The 16,379-nt window shown below is 38.2% G+C and overlaps 1 protein-coding gene across 2 annotated transcripts in view; it reads right to left on the bottom strand.

Annotated features, from left to right (window-relative positions):
- CMC1 (C-X9-C motif containing 1) overlaps nucleotides 1-14,745 on the bottom strand; it is a 145,628-nt gene extending 130,883 nt beyond the window's left edge. For both annotated transcript variants that reach the window (XR_005218378.1, XM_037846251.1), the window contains exon 1: nucleotides 14,587-14,745. Coding sequence is in view for 1 of the 2 variants with exons in the window: in XM_037846251.1 (XP_037702179.1) it covers nucleotides 14,587-14,605 (19 nt within the window). In the remaining variant the exon portion in view is untranslated. The remainder of the gene's footprint in view (nucleotides 1-14,586) is intronic.
- Between the last annotated feature and the right edge of the window lie 1,634 nt (nucleotides 14,746-16,379).

Raw genomic sequence — 16,379 nt, 5'->3', positions numbered from 1 at the left:
AGCAAGATCAGCTTCACTAGTGGGCTCCAGTCCCTTTGGATGAGCTGGTCTTAATCTGCAGCCCAATGATATGCACAAAGCCCTCTTGTGCTGCAAGCCAAGGATCCTGCTCCCTCCCCACTGGAACAGTTATAGCAGTGGGTTTGGCACAGTGCCATAAAACACACACTCTCAGTCAAACAGTCTCTGTGAATGTTTACATATGATAGGGACAAAAGGGGGAAGGAAAGTGCCAGCAAACCACTATCTGCTAAGGGATGTGTTTTAGGACAAGGTGCCCAAGGGGGCAGTCAGCCCACATTCATGTCCTATGTGCCAGGTCTACACATCTGGTCCCAAGCACAGGGTTTATTTGTAAGTCAGAGGGAAAGGCAGTAGGCTGGGCTCAGACTGTCCCACTTAACAAAAGTGTAACCAAGTTTTGTTTTTTTCCAGGGTTGCTGGCTTAGTGAGCACAAGGAGTCAAAGTCCCAAAGTCCAAAACAGTGGTATATGCCCACTGGCTAAGTGATATGAGCCCTAGTAGGAGGCACTGAATGAAATCTCAAAAGAGAACAGAGTGTAATGCCTTAATATGAATGATCACTCTTTTCTAAGTTTCCACCTATCTACAGTGGCATGCACTTTGACCAACACTTTATCTCTTTCTTAATCTTTATGACATAGAATAAAATTTAATGTAAGAATATTTCTATTTAAAAAAATCCCTCTCTTAAATCACAGAAGATACTTCTGTCACTGTAACAACTGCCCCTCCCCCAGTTATATCCTAGAGGTAAGATATCTAAATTCATATTCTTTACTTGCCTTTAGTTACCATTTTCCTTGAAATTTAAATTTATCATTGCTTCCACTTATCTGTAATTTTAATGTGAAACAACAGATAAATAAAAACATTTTTATATTCCCCTCAGAATCCACTTTCACTGGTGACAAAGTATTATCAGTCAAGTCTGAGCCTAAAGAAAGTTCTAGGATGGCTTAAAAGAAGAGAAAATTCTGTCCCTTCCTAGAATTAACTCCTCACACAAGGAAACACATAAACTAGAAAGCATTCAGTGAAAACTAATAATGCCTAAAATTTGACATGAGGCTTTAAAGTGTACACAGCACTCCCACATCCATTTTCTCATTTAATTTGCACAACATGCCTGTCAGGTAGGCTGGGCAGACATTATTTTTCTCATTTCAGAGATAAATGAAACAAACTTGGAGGAATTAAATGATTGGCTCAAAGTCATGCAACTATGAAACAGCAGTCAAAACTAGAACCCAAGTCTTCTATCTTCTAATCTAGAACTCCAGATTCTATAGAGTCTAGAATATCAAATAAATATCATTTTAGCCCTAATTTGATTGATTTTGGCCTCTCAACAAGGCTTGGTAGCTAAAAGTTAAGGTAAACTGGCTGTGCCATAGAATATGCAAACTTCCAACCCTAATATATACTTTGAGTTGATGTCTAGAGCCATATATGCTCATAACGGTCATTTACTCTAAACTGGACAATTTATATATAAAACTGTGGCATACACCTGAGGGTAACACAGATAAACATGAAATACTTCTCTCTTGGACTCAAGAAAGATTATATAGTTATCTTAAATTAGCTAAAAAAAACCTAATCCTACATTGCAAATGAACTTAGCCCTCTAGCAGTGGAAAAGACAGAACTAAAAATCATGTTGAAAAGTTTGAAGAATTTTTACTCAAGAAAAAAAAAATGGCCTTGACAACAGGTTTTTGCTAACCAGAAAAATGTAAAACTGTAGGGCCAAATCAGAACCCCTAAAAGAATGAAACAATTAAAAAGAGACAAGTCCCTCTGAGATATGGAGAATCCAGCAAAAGACACTGTAAAGGAGCAGCAGATGAGGGAAGAAAACTAAGCAAGTGTGGTCTCCAGGAAGCCAGGGAAAGAAAGCATTACAAGAAGAGGAGGATCAACTGTGTCCGATGCTCCCGAAAGGTCAAGATGAGAACTCGGAAATGACCATTAAAACTAGCATCATGGAGGTCACTGGTGAGACTGACAAGAACACTTTCACTGGTGTTCACTGGTATGTGAGAGAAGGATAGTCTAATTTGAGTGGATTCAAGAACTTACTAGAAGAGTTAAGGGGTTGCTGCTGCAATACGAAAGAAACAACACTAAGCTTATAGAAGGAATTGGAAGTATGGATGGAGAGAAATGAACAGATTCAAAGTGAGGCCCTATGAAACTGGTGGGCCCTGAAGAGACAGAGGGAAAGAGATAACTCAAGAAAGGCAATCAGTTTTCTGGCTCCAAGTGAATGATGTGACCACTCCTTGAGATAGGGAATAAAAGGACCAGGTTTGAGTGGAAAAGGAATTCAGTTCTGGACATGTTGAATTTGAAGTGCCTGTGAGACATCCTGTACAAGGGAAAGGTGAAGTCTACCTGAAGAGAAAATAACAGGACTGTGAATGTCTCCACTCATTCCTCTTCTCCTTGTCTACAGTACAAACCCTAAATAGGCATCAGTAATTAAAAGTGTACTTCCTGAACAGATTAGAAGAAAACACTGTGATATACTGATCTACTTTCTAAAATCTATTTCAAAATGTTACTTCTTCTTTTCACTTACTTAGTTTTAATCTATGTAACTTATTTATAGTGTGTCCTGATGAATCTATTCTTTGCTCCATAAATCCTGCAATGGCCCTAGATAACTGAAACACTATTTTCTTGGACCAGTTCCTTGAATACAAACATAGCTTTGAAATAGTGAACCATATTTTCATAAATGAAATATAATAGAAATTTACTGACATTACGAATTCTAAAGTTATATTATTCCTATTTAGACACATTTTTAAAATGGTTCACAAATTCTCTTCTTCCTGATCATTCTTCTAAAACCTCCTAGGGCAAACAAGCAATTCTAGAATTAAATGAATATTGATTTTGTTTTTTCAACTACTGGTGTTAAATCAGAATTGACCATCTTAAAAATATATAAATATGGGTTGTTTTGGGTGTTCTTTTTTACTTTTATTTTTATCCTTATTTTAATTTTTTTTTTTTTTTTGGAGTAATGAAAATGTGCAAAAATTGATTGTGGTGATAAATGCACAACTATATGATGATACTGTGAACAATTGATTGTACACTTTGGATTGACTGTATGAAAAGTGACTAAATCTCAATAAAGTCTATACATATCAATAAAATTTATATATATATAGAATATATATATATATATATATTCTGATAGATCTTCCCATTTGGTAGCATACCAACAAGAAAATATCAATTATAAATTAATTACAATTTTATACATATTTCAAAATTATAAATATTATGGATATGGCACTTTTTACTCATAAAATTACAAAGTGATTCCCTTAATGCCAAAGTGGTGTATGTATGTGATATGTTTGTACAAGAGCCTGCAAAAACAAAAAATCAAATTTCATAAGTTTGCTACTATACAGTCACATGAACTTATACTGAGATAAAGGATCAGGATAACAACCACCAAGGAAAATTTCCAAAGCTCTAACTTCTCAACATTCTATCATCACCTGAAAGTCAATTTTCACCTTTTTTCACTGGCTGAATTTGTTAGCTCAGATTTTGCTTTGGGGCTCACATGTTCCTGCAATATGGCAGTACCAGATTTTTAAGGCTACTGACAACAGCACTTGCTATGAATCTACAAATACAACAGGGAAGCATATCAGAACATTACAGAATCTTTCACAGAAAAAGAATGCAGCATATGAAGGGCAAGGTATGCCTCTTCAATAATAAAAATGTTCTACTGTAACTAATTCAAATCTTATTTAGATAATGCCACTTTTTTTTCTTAACTTCCTAGTAACACTTATTTGCTCCTGAGGACATCTCCTTGCTACTGTTCAATCTGAAGGAAAAATAAGAAAAATGCTTGTAATAAATTTGCAATAGTGTTCTCATTAGCAAGATTTCTATCTCCAGGCCCCTCTTCTGTACTAGCTACCAAGAACCTCAAAAAGAAGGACTCCAGGCAGATGCATCACATACAACAATATAGTAAGACCAGAGTTCTCAATTGTTAGATTCTCACTAACTGCTTCATACCAGGAAACTAGGCACACTCCTAGTTTTTCTCAACAGCACAAGGATATGAACAGACACTCATGTTGCCAGCTTGTTCATACCTTCTTGCTATATTCATAGTGAAAAATGAGAAGATGGGGCAGAGGTACTTAGACTGGGAAAATCAAGATAGTGAAGATGAGTGTTCCTTTCATGTTCTTCCTTTCAAGACATACCTGAACTAACAAACAAAGATAAAAATGGGAATCAAAAGTAGGAGGGATTTTTACCACCAATACTCCAACAGCCTGCCTCTCGTTATAAAACCATGAGATGAGGGCAATGAATGCTATATAGTCTCTGCAACAGCCCTCTTAGGAGCTTTTGATTCCATTTTGCAGATAAAGATCTGGAGGCTCAAAGAAATGACCCAAGATTCTGATAAAGGGCCAACGTAAAATCATGTAACCCAAGTCCTAAATCTTCTACTACACCCCATGCACATGGAGTGGTGGCCTATTTAAGGCGATTTCAGCAAACCAGGGTAAGTAAGCTTCTGCAGTTATGCTGAAGCATGGAAACAACCCTTAGATAAGACTGTTACAGGAGCATCATTTCAACAAGCACAATTCAAAACTTCACACTTCTCATTTTTTGATCAGAAAGTAAAGTCAAATGGAATTCTTATACTCTGACTCCTACCATAGAAATAATGATTGGAAAAAAAAAATCAAGAGGTCTGATCTGCTAGTTGGCTGAAAAAATATTCAAAGAGAATTAAACAACAAATTTTAGGTCAATCAGTAACAATCTAATTTTTGTAAGCTCAAACTGTTATAAAACATGGAAAGCACATCAGTGAGACAGATGTGCCTATTTATGCTCAGCCTCTGGATAAAATACTACCCACAATGTATGCTTCATTTGAACTTCTTTGTCCTATCAGCTTTCACTGTTAATAACCACCTAGTTCACACTAGATGTGCCCAATTCCAAACAGCACCTTTTTCTTGGACCTCAGATTCTGCAGATTGCTAAGGTGTGAAAACTTCCTCTTCTACCCACATTGCTTTTAACCAAGATGAGGCCAGAAAAAGTCAACAAATCTAAAAGTATACAAAAGCAGGAAATCAACTTACACAATAAGACATGCCAATTTTAGAAATGTGTTGCAATCTCCATTGTGGTCATAATTTCTTAAATTAACAGGTTCTGCATTTACTTTATTTGGTAAAACTTCAAGATTAGCTTTTCCTACAAGCACAATTTACCATTGATATCCTTTAGAAAATCAGAAATGTTATGGAGGACAGACTTTCTCCACACTTGAAAAAGCAATAAATAACAGAGTGCCTGTGGTTCTACTTAGCAATATTCTGCCTAATAGATTTATTTGTACATCCAGAACATGGTAGAATATTTTCAATTCTGTGACTGCTCCTCAGGGCCTTTGGCCACCCTATCTCTACTTTTTTTTCCTTCATCTTGTAATACTTCATAAAATATCTATAAAGAACATGTACTACTTAGATAATAGAGTAGGGGAATTATTTTATATTGAGAAGTTATTCACTTATTTCAAAGATTCAGCCTTTCTTCAAATCACTCAACATCTTCCTTGGTACCATCTTCAGAGCCAATATGAGTAAATACGAAAACCAGCTTCACGATAATTTGTTTTTAATAGCATTCCCCAGATGATTTTCTACCACCTTCACCAGACTGCCTCTGGCTAATCTTTGGCTGAAATTCATATTCACCTTCAGAACAAAGATTTGCCAAACTGAGACTATTAATATACTGTAGAGTCTGAAAGCAAGTTTTAAAGGAGTCTCAAAAACATCCTGAACCATGGTAACAATACCAAAAAAAAAGTATAAAGACATCCAAGGTAAGATCTGCTTTCATTCCTCTTTCATGAGCATGGGCAGTCCCACAAGATTCCATCTCTACAGATGGTAGTTGTGGTACTGAGATCTCACTGCTCATCCACCAACTCCAACTTTATTCTGCCCACATTTTCAAGTATCTATTGGTAATTTCCATGTCCCAGCAGCATCTCAATTTCAACTTAAATTTTCCACAAGTTAAGTCTTCATTCTGCATCCCAGTGGCTATGTTATTGTCCCAGTTTGCTAAAGCTGCTATTACGCAAAATACCAGAAATGGACTGGATTTTATAAAGGGGGTTTACTTGGTTACAAATTTATAGTCCTAAGGCCATAAAAGTGTCCAAACTAAGGCATCAACAAGAGGATGCTTTCACTGAAGAAAGGCCGATGGTGTCCGAACACCTCTGTCAGCTGGGAAGGCACGTGGCTGGCGTCTGCTAGTCCTTTGCTCCTGGGTTGTGTTGCTTTCAGCTTCTGATTCCAGTGGCTTTCTCTCTAAGTGTCTGGGAGGCCTCTCTTAGCTTCTCCGGGGCAAACTCTGGGCTTCATCTTTTAGCTTAGCATCTCCAAACATCCTTCTGTCTGCCTCTCCATGCATTTCTAAGCTCTGACTACTGTCTCTTTTCCTGAGCCTCTTAAAGGACTCCAGTGATCTAATTAAGACCTACACTGAATGGGCAGGGCCACATCTCCATTAAAATAATCTAATCAACAGGTCACACCCTAATCAAGAGACAAAAAAGTCTGCCCCCACAAGATTGTATTAAAGAACATGTATTTTAGTTATCTTCCTTACCTGAAAAAGTAACTTACATTTATATATTACATAGAAGGAGCACAGTAAATATTTGCAGAAGGAAGGAAGGAGTAGTGGAAGGATCTGTTTTACAATCATCTCATTTAAGGCTGACCTTTGTAACAGCATGAAGTAGGGGGAGCAGGTATTAGAAGAAACTGATGATCAGAGAGTTCAAAGCAATCTTTCACCCTGATATAGTAACTAACTGGTGAAGCCAAAACTCCAGCTCAATCTTTTGTCTTTATTTTCCATCTTCTACCTCTTATTTTCTACCTCTTATTTCCATCTTCTACTGCTTATTTGTTATCAAAGTTTACTTATTTAAAATTCAACTAAACATTCTCTCCATCCCAAAGTGCTCCCTGATTCCCAGCACCTGAAAGCAATTTGTTCTTCCTCTAACTCCAAGACTTTGCCAGAACCAATTCTACAGCTCTAGTCATATATGGACTTGTAAGACATCACATAGCACTATATGTACAATCTTATTCTCTACTAGATCAGTGGTTCTCAACTCTGGCTGTACCTAAGAATCACCTGAGAGGGCTTTACAAAATTCTCTACCTGGGTTCCACCCAAGAAATGCTAGGGGTAAAACCCAGGCATCAGCATTTTTAAAAGTTCTCCAAGTAATTTTAATATACAGCTAGATTTGGAACTACTGCATAAGACAGTTAAGTATAATGAGGTCAGAGACAATGTCTAATTCATCTTTCCAGCTCTAACTCCTAGCATATGGTAAGTATGAAATAGTTTAAAACTGTTTAATAAATGGCACATGTATTTAGAAGTTTCAATATTTTATAATAACAGATATTCATTCTGTTAAAAAATGTTTATTAGGAACCTATCATGTGCAAATCAGCATACTAAAAATTATGTGCACAGTGAAGATAAGACATGCTTGTTCTGCAGCATAATCTGAAATTCTATATTCCAATTTACCATTCTCAGTTATTAACAAATCCTTTGATCTAAATAATAGTTCTTTGGCAAAAACACAATGCAGGATATCAACAACCACATTATTTAAAAATTGTTCCTTCAATCTCCTTACTTAAGAATGTGAAAAGACAGTAAGGGAGGGTGAGGTGGAAGTGTAATTTGGGTATCAAAGTTCCTGCTTGAGCACAGTTTTGTTTGGTCCATTTATATCAAGTATAAGGTAATATTTCTTATATTTTTGACATCTGTAAACACAGGGATTTCTACAAATATGCTCCTAACACCTCTATACAAAAATAACAATACTAATCCAGTCAATGAAACGTGGTGTACTTTCAGTGCTGAGTCAAGAGCCCCTTACGACCAATGGCAAGTATTAAGAATTATAAAAATTTAAGGTTTGAAGAAGCCTTAGTAGTTGTCTCATTCTCACCACCTCTCATCCTCAAGTCTCACGTTAAGCCATTTTGAATACTCTGAGGCCAGAGTTAATGGCAGAATCTGAAACAAAAAGACAGTCTTGCTAACTCCCAAATTCAGTGCTGTTTCCACAATAGTGCACTACTTCTCTGGGGTTGGTGGGCAAGCTCTTAATGCATACATGAAGTTAATTGACCTCTCCTTTTTAGTAATCTAGTCTCTAACAAATTGAGTTAAAGAGGTGGACTCAGATATTTACTGTTTACTACCATAGGTAGAATATTCTCATTCTCCAAATCATGGTTTTCTTCATCTCTCAAATTACCTGTTACATATAGACACATCACATCTGTAAGTTTCATTTTCATTTCTCTGGGAATAAACTTCAGATCCAGACTAACTGAAACTCTATACTCAAGTTATTTGATTTTCTTGTTTTTTTTTTATTTTTTTTGAAAGATGGGGGGTGACAATCAGGAAAAGCCTCCTACGAAACTCACTTAAAAGGTGAGTTGTGAAAAATGAACAAGAATTAGACAGATGTGAGGATCAGGAAGAGAGGAAAAATTCTAGAGAGAAGGAACAGCATGTGCAATGGCTTGGAGAACAAAAAAAAAAAGTAGTTTGGTAATATCTTGAGTGAATGTTTTTCAAACTTTTTGACCACCACTGCACAATTTCTTTTCATCTTGATACAGTACATATACCTGTGTGTGAATATATATATATATATATATATATATATATATATATATATATATGTATGCAAATACCCCATGCCATCTAAACTATCTGAACTCTCACCACACAAACTAAGACTCCTAATATATTGAGATAAATTATTTTTTAGGATAGCTGGTATACCACCTGCAGCAGAGAATGCTGGCACCTTCACACATACAAGCTTCTTAGGACGGCCCTTGCACATGGTAGCACTTCACAGTTTTCCTTGCTGCTGCTTCTCTAACCCAACTTCTGTAGTAGCCAAAGACTGATAGATGGTACAAAGCCCTGCTCCGTTGCCTCCAATGCAGGGCAAATTTTGTGTTATACCAGAGCTAATGAGGCTAAGACCAACCTTCCCCTGAAATCACATCTTTGCTTGGTTTCTTTTTTTTCCCTCTCCTGCTTCCCCCACTCCCTTGGAGTTTTTTTTTTTTTTTTCCTAAGAGCATTACATTAATCAATCACTTACATGTAAAACAGCCAAGTGGCACTCAGATCTAGCATCCAGATCTTGCTCTCTGATACCACATCCAAACAAAAGGTAACAGGGCTTCTTGGAGAAATGACTAATTCTTCAGATGGGCCAGGGTAGGTACAAGACGATCCAGGGACATCTTGTGCCAGTGTGGTGGTTTGGAGCCATGTACTCCAGAAAAAACATGTTCTTAAACTTAATCCATTCCTGTGGGTGTGAACACATTGTGAACCCAAAAGTAAGACCTCTTGATAAAGTTATGTCAGTTAATGTGTGGCCCAGGATGGTTCTTAATTCTATTACTGGAGTCCTTTATAATCAGAATCAAACTCAGATAGATAGAGAGAAAGCCACAGAGGGAACAGCTAGAAGCTGAAATCGACAGATCCCTGAAGAGAAAGGAAAGGCCAAGAGAGGCCACCACGTGCACTGCCATGTGACAGGAGCCAAGGAACAAGGATCATGCAATCAGCCTCAGAATGCCAGTCTTTGGAAAGAAAGCATCACCTTGAGGTTAACTTGATTTGGACTTTCTGTTAGCCTCAGAACTGTGAGGTAATAAAATTCCCATTGTTCAAGCCAGCCCATTGCATGGCATTTGCTTGAGCAGCCAAGGAAATAAAACAGCCAGAAAAAAAGGAAATGCTGAAAAAATTGATGGGGTCATATCACAAAGACCTAGACGCTAGCTTGAATGACTCCCAATGACCAAATGTGGGACAATTTGAGCACACAAAAATAATTAAGTACAGTAACAAATTATAAACCATGAAAAAATAGGAATTCATGAGTCTGCACCAATAATAAATCAATAAATAAACAGGGAACAAAGAGGTCTCTTGCTCACACCAGAAAGTCAAGGACCAACTAGTAAATGTGGAGGGAGTACAGGAGGTAGAAAATCATCACTCTGCAACCATCAGGGGAAAGAATGAATCAGGCAAGAAACATCAACAGATGCTAAATCAAAAGGGAATTTTTGATGAGAAGCAGGATGCATGATCTTAAGGGTCTCCCCATAGATTGTTTATTAAATACAAGAGAGGGGAAAAAACAGCAAAGAAATGGAGCAAAACCTTGACTGGATACTCAAAAGTAAGATCACCTATGAGAGACAAATATCATGTGTGTCCAGATGTGACATCCTGAGATAGACACATCACCATTTATGCAGTATTTGGCTGAGAATACATGACTTTGATCCAATCAAAAGTCAACTAATGAGGAAAGTTCTATTAAAACACAGTGGGGGTGGTGGTGGTAATATTTTCCAAAAATGTCTATCTCATAAAACACAAAAGAAAGACTGTGGAAATGTTCCAGATTAAAGAAGAATAAAGAAACATAAATGCAATATCTGATCCTAAAATGAATCTATTATTGAAGAAGAAACATGCTATAAAGTATATTTTAAGGTCAACAGACAAAATTGGAATACGGGCAATAGATTAAAGTATGTATCAATATAAATTTATGAAGTTGACAATTATATTGTGGTTATATAGGAGAATATACTTCCTCTTGGGCAATATACACTGGGGTATAGGGCCATGATGTATGAAACTCAAATGGTTCAAAAAATGTACATATATATGAAATTATATATATATGGAGATATATATACATATCAGTTAGAGAGACAGAAGATGACTGATAGAATGTAAATGATAAATCAAATGATGTAAAATGATAAAAATAGATGACTCTCAATTAGGAGAACATGTGTCTCCCTTGTACTATTTTTATTTTTTGTGAATTTGTAAGTTTGAAATCTTTTCATGTAAATAAGCGAAAAAGAGAAAAACAGCTCATAATAACTATGAACTGATCTGGCACTTACATCTAGGCTTTAGAATTCTCCTGTTGAACATAAACAATTTTACAGAAAATTAACATCAAACAAGACCACTCAGTGACCTGATAAAGCAAGACAAAAACAAGACTACTCCACAATCATGTTTGAACTCAGACAAAATTAAGAACATTGTCCAAACCACAAAAATATCTGAGCCTCTCTCCACCATCATTAATATGAGAAACTGCTACTTCTCTACCAATTACAACTTTAGCTTCTCTTCATTCCTCCTGGCTTTGAGATAAGATTCATTAAGACACCAGATCATACAAGTATCCCTGTCTTCTGACAGCATCCAATCCAGTGCAAACTCCTGCTTCCTTGAACCCTCCCCAAATTCAAATAATACCGCCCCAAATCCTGTAAGTCAGGTCTAACACTATCTAACTGAGATGTTCCATAGTTCCCCGTGGTATCTATTCTCTTATTCAAAAAGTAATAAATCCAAGACTGTTTAACTACAGGAGTGTTCTTGATGGTCTTTGGCTGGAGAGCATTACATACTAAAAAACAAAAACAAAAACAAAAAACTTGCTCGTGAATCTTCATCTCAAACTTTGATCCTCAAGGAAACCTAACATCAGACTGCTCACTAACTGAACTCTCACCACTGATTGTCCAAAACTCAAGAAAAATATTCTTAGATAGCAAGGATATTTGAATTGAAACAAGTTGCTTGTTACTAACATATAACCTTACCACATAAAATATCTTCTAACATTTTCCATTCTATTTTTTAAATGCTGGTTTTGATTCACTAGATAAATTTAACAACCCTCTCTGAAATTTTAAACACTGGCTTAAGCAAAGAGTAATATGTGTCATAACAGTGGAGGAGGATGGATTTTGAGTCATGAAATGTCTTATAAATTATTTCATGGAGTCTGAATTTTATCCTAGAAACAATGGAAAGGCACTACAAGTTTTTAGGCAAGAGAGTGACAAGATGAAATTTGCCCTTAGAAACTTTTAGACAGATCCCGGCAGCAGTGTATAGAAGATGGAGGCTGGGAAACCCTCAGGCAGTTGCTGTAAGTATCTCTGTAAAAGAGCTGGTGGTGGCTTAGACTAGAGTAACAGTGATGAGCACAAACAGTAACAGATTAGAAAATTTAGGTGACAGAATCAACAAGAGTTCAAGAAGAAGACAATGGTACCGAGAACAACTCCCAGGTCTGAGCTTAAAGAATTAGATGGTAGAGATATTTTACTGAAATAGCACAAGAAGAGCACATTTCAGGGAAAGATGATGATTTCAGATTTGGACATACTGAGCTTGAGATACCTGCAGGAAGTTTTTGTCTAGCTCACTGGATCTACTGTTCGAGAAAGATACCTGACTAGAGAAATGAAGTTTTGTCAGCTTATGAATTCCAATCAATGCTGCTTCCACTCATGACCCCCATTCAATTTATGCTACCATTGTAGCCCAAGTAGTACTTTAAAGTCATGAAGTATATTATGTCACTGCTCTCTTTAAAAGCCTTCAAAGGATTTGGTAACACCAGATCAAAATGCTTTATCATCATGCTTACAAAGCACCTCCTGCCTATTTACCCAACATCTTTCCTTATGGATCACCTCCATACTCTAACCCTCATTCTAGTCCAATATTTTAAGCATTTGCTGCTTTCATTGTCTAGCACACTCTTTCCCTGGCTCTTCACATGGCTGCTCTCTAATCCTTCAAATTCCAATTCAAGTAACACTTCTCACAGGACTCTTAACTATCTAAAGTAGTGCCCTCCTCGTCTACCACATGTCCCTACTTATTTTCTTCATCACAATCAGTAAAGAAGGCATAGGGGTGTTCGTTTACTTTCTGCTATCATTTGAATACAAGCTATTCAAAGCAAGGATATTCTGTGGCCTATATACCACTATTTCTTAGGACATAGAACAATACCTGCATTTACTGAACACTCAACATGTATTTGTTTAATTAATGAATATTTGAATGGTGGCAAGGTCTGTAACACTGGACTGTGAATGAAATTACCTATATTCTATCCAGTCTTAACTCTACTGGAAATTAGCTGTGTAGCCTTGGGCATAATATAAGAGATTGTAGGGGTTTGAGAGTGACTAGAAAGTAAGCTAGTGGATATAAGTATGAAGTTTTTTTCTAAATTTCCTTGTCTGTCTAAATTCATAATACAGATGTTTTGAAGCCTTTAATCTCCCTGAGTCTCAGTTTCTTTATCTGTAAGAAACAGTGGATTAGATGACTCTGAAGGTCACTTTCAGTTTAGAAATAGCAGAATTACATGGACCTGAACTTTCCTTAACTACCTAATTATATCTCTCTCACACTCAACAACAAAATCAGGGTATTCACCCTGCAACCAAACATCACACAGTGCACTTTAATGCCTATACCTCTGTTCATTCTGCTACCTCTTCAGCACTGGAAATTCTATCCTTCAAAGCCCAGATCAAATGCTAACTGCTTAATAGAGCCTGATTCAATCATCTAGCCTAAAATTAGTAAAATGGTTATATGTTCCTGAACTCTTTAAGCTTCAATTAGAGTACTCCTTGATCTTACCACCAATTAGTAAATTAACCTCTCTGAACCTCAGTTTCTTAATCTGTAAAATGGAGACAGTATCATCTACGGTGCCACATGCTATTTGATAACTGAGACTACTTTAAAAAGGGCTTGAAAGGGTTGGGATAAATGATTTTCTTGTGCATGATACATATCTTTCATCCTCCTTGAGGGCCAGTACAGAGTCTTTTTTATAAAGGCACTTTTTCAAAGCCTTGGGTTTTTGTATCCATAAAATGAACGGAATGGACTAGACCAATTGCCTCTCCCTCCAAAAATGATGTTTTATATCACAGGTTACATAAAGAGTCTAAAGCAAAGATACCGCAGGTGTGATTCTGTACGGAGGGTAATTGTAGAGGAACTGAAACTGCTGCTGCAAAAGAGATGGGAACCTTTCCAAAGAAACTGTTTACCACCAGTGTCTGGGTCACTAGGTTCAAACTAGGGTTCTGAAATTGTGCTCCAAGGATGAACCTGGGGTACGTAAACTCCCCCAAAAAAGTATGCAAAATTGTGCATCTGCACGAATATGCAAATTTTTCTCGGGCAGGAGTGTCTATACTCGACATTAGATATTTAAAGGAGCCTGTGCCCCAAAGAGGGTGAAGTAGAGGACGACCAGTCGCGTTTTGGAAGAAAATGTTTGTATGCACAAATGGACCAGAGTTTAGAAGACAAACCTAGAGTTCATCCCCTACCCCAACCCCAAGGCACGGGAGAATGAATCACGACCCTAAATAAGAAGGCAGGACTTGCCAGTCTGCGGAAGTGGTGCATCCCCAGAGCTCGGTACCTTTCCCAGGCCGACCCCCAAAGAATATGCCAGCGTAATGAGATGTGAGCCGAGGCCCCGCAGCAACCCAGGCTCCCCGTACCTGCGGGGTCGAGCGCCATCTCGGCAGACGGAGAAGGTGGGCGGGGAGGGGAGGGGCCTGGTCTCGGCGGCACGTGCGGCCGCCAGGAGCTTCCTGCTTGACTAGGAGAGGAAGGAGGAGCGCGGCGTCCTTGGCGAACCGGGCTAAGCTGCTTCCTCCCTCTCCCAGTTCCTACTTCCGCTGCCCATTGCGCCTGCGTCCCAATAGACCCGCCCTTAATCCTTTTGCTCTCTAGGTAGGACAGACTTCTCAAGGGGAAGGACCCCGGGAAGGGGGCGTGGCTGCGCGCGCTCTGGGGGCGGGGCTGTCTCCGAGCCGTGCTCCTGCGTTGAAGACTCCATCCAAGTCTGAGCTCGCCTGCTGTCCTCTTAGGAGGATCAAATGAATCACCCTGTTCTTTTATTTTTTTTTCCTTGTTAAGTTCATTCATTCATAAGTGTATTTCACGCCTGCCAGGCGCCGGCCACAGTCCTGAGAGCTAGGGGAAAATAAGTGAATAAATTAAGGTCTCTATTCTCTGGGAGCATAGTATTGGCAGAGGAGTCAGAGACTAGCAACACACTGTTAAATGTGATAAACGCCACGTGCGCGAGATTCGCACAGCGTGTTCTAACACTGAGGTGGAATAGTGTGTGCGGGCCATTATTTCTAACCCCCCAAACAGCCGGCTCTTCCTCCCCCGGAGGTTAAAATAAAAATTAGGACACTAGGGATACCTCTGTTTTGTGAAATAATTTCCTCAGGGCGTACAGTCCGTTTTCAGTGACTGTTACATCCTCTTAAATCGCGACTTTGTCAATTAAAGCTGTGTTTTGTGAGAAAAAAAGTTATGACTGTCCTTTCGACCTGCAATGCCCTCCTCCGAGTAGCAGAAACTTTCTCGATGGCACTAGGCTCATCCCAGCTCACCAACCAGCTTTAGAAGTGCTTCCTCGTCAAATCCACGTTTCACTAGCTCGAACCTCGAAAGGGTGAAGTGCGGCCGGGGACAGATGGGACAGATGTTTAGAAAAGCCAGGAGCAGCTGTTTCTTCCCAGCGAGGGATTTAGGGCTTTCAAAATTATCCCCTCCCCACCTACCTGCAGTGCCTCCTCCCCTGCTGCTGCTTCCGCCTGGTCAGTTGGCAGAAAAGCTGACACAGTTGAGTAGGGCTGGGAAAGTGCGTCTTTGCTCAGCAGGTCTTCGGTTTAAGGGCCTATGTGGACATAACGGTCCTTATTACAGCTGTAGTTTGAGGTGCCAAGGTGAAGAATTAACGTTTCACTCAACCAGGCAAGAAATCTGGTCCTTTTCCTTGTATGTTTTATAAATGTGCTGTAGAAACACAGCGGTGTCCCTCTTATTTTTCAGGAGGTAAGGGATTTAATTTAGAAAGCAAACTTTTTTGAGGCAATGAGGTGGAGTATAGAAAATCACAAGTCAGACACCTACACTCAGGTAATTAAAGGGCATCATGGTAAAGCAGGAAAGCTTGGAAAGAGCTTCAGTCAGAGACTTGGGTACCTGAACTTGAATCCTGTATCACGACCTATTTGCAATGTGAATAAGTTCCAATGTTTCTCTGGACTTAGTTTCTAATTTGCAAGGCTGTTGTGAGGAACAAATCTGATATAAAGCATACCTGTTTTGGTCATTTGAGGACCACTTCCATAGTTTTTGCCATAATTATCACTTAACCGTTATTGTTTAATATTTTTATGAACTCACTTTTTAAAAAACTTAAAAAGACACTATATGTTTAAGGCTCATCCTAAGCAATAATATCTGTAAAACCATGGGAGTTTTTTTGTGT

Source organism: Choloepus didactylus, chromosome 1 (genome assembly GCF_015220235.1).
Source record: "Choloepus didactylus isolate mChoDid1 chromosome 1, mChoDid1.pri, whole genome shotgun sequence".
Lineage (NCBI taxonomy): Eukaryota > Metazoa > Chordata > Mammalia > Pilosa > Megalonychidae > Choloepus > Choloepus didactylus.
Note: the sequence above shows the minus strand (reverse complement) of the source record. Positions and strands in the feature narration are given on the sequence as shown.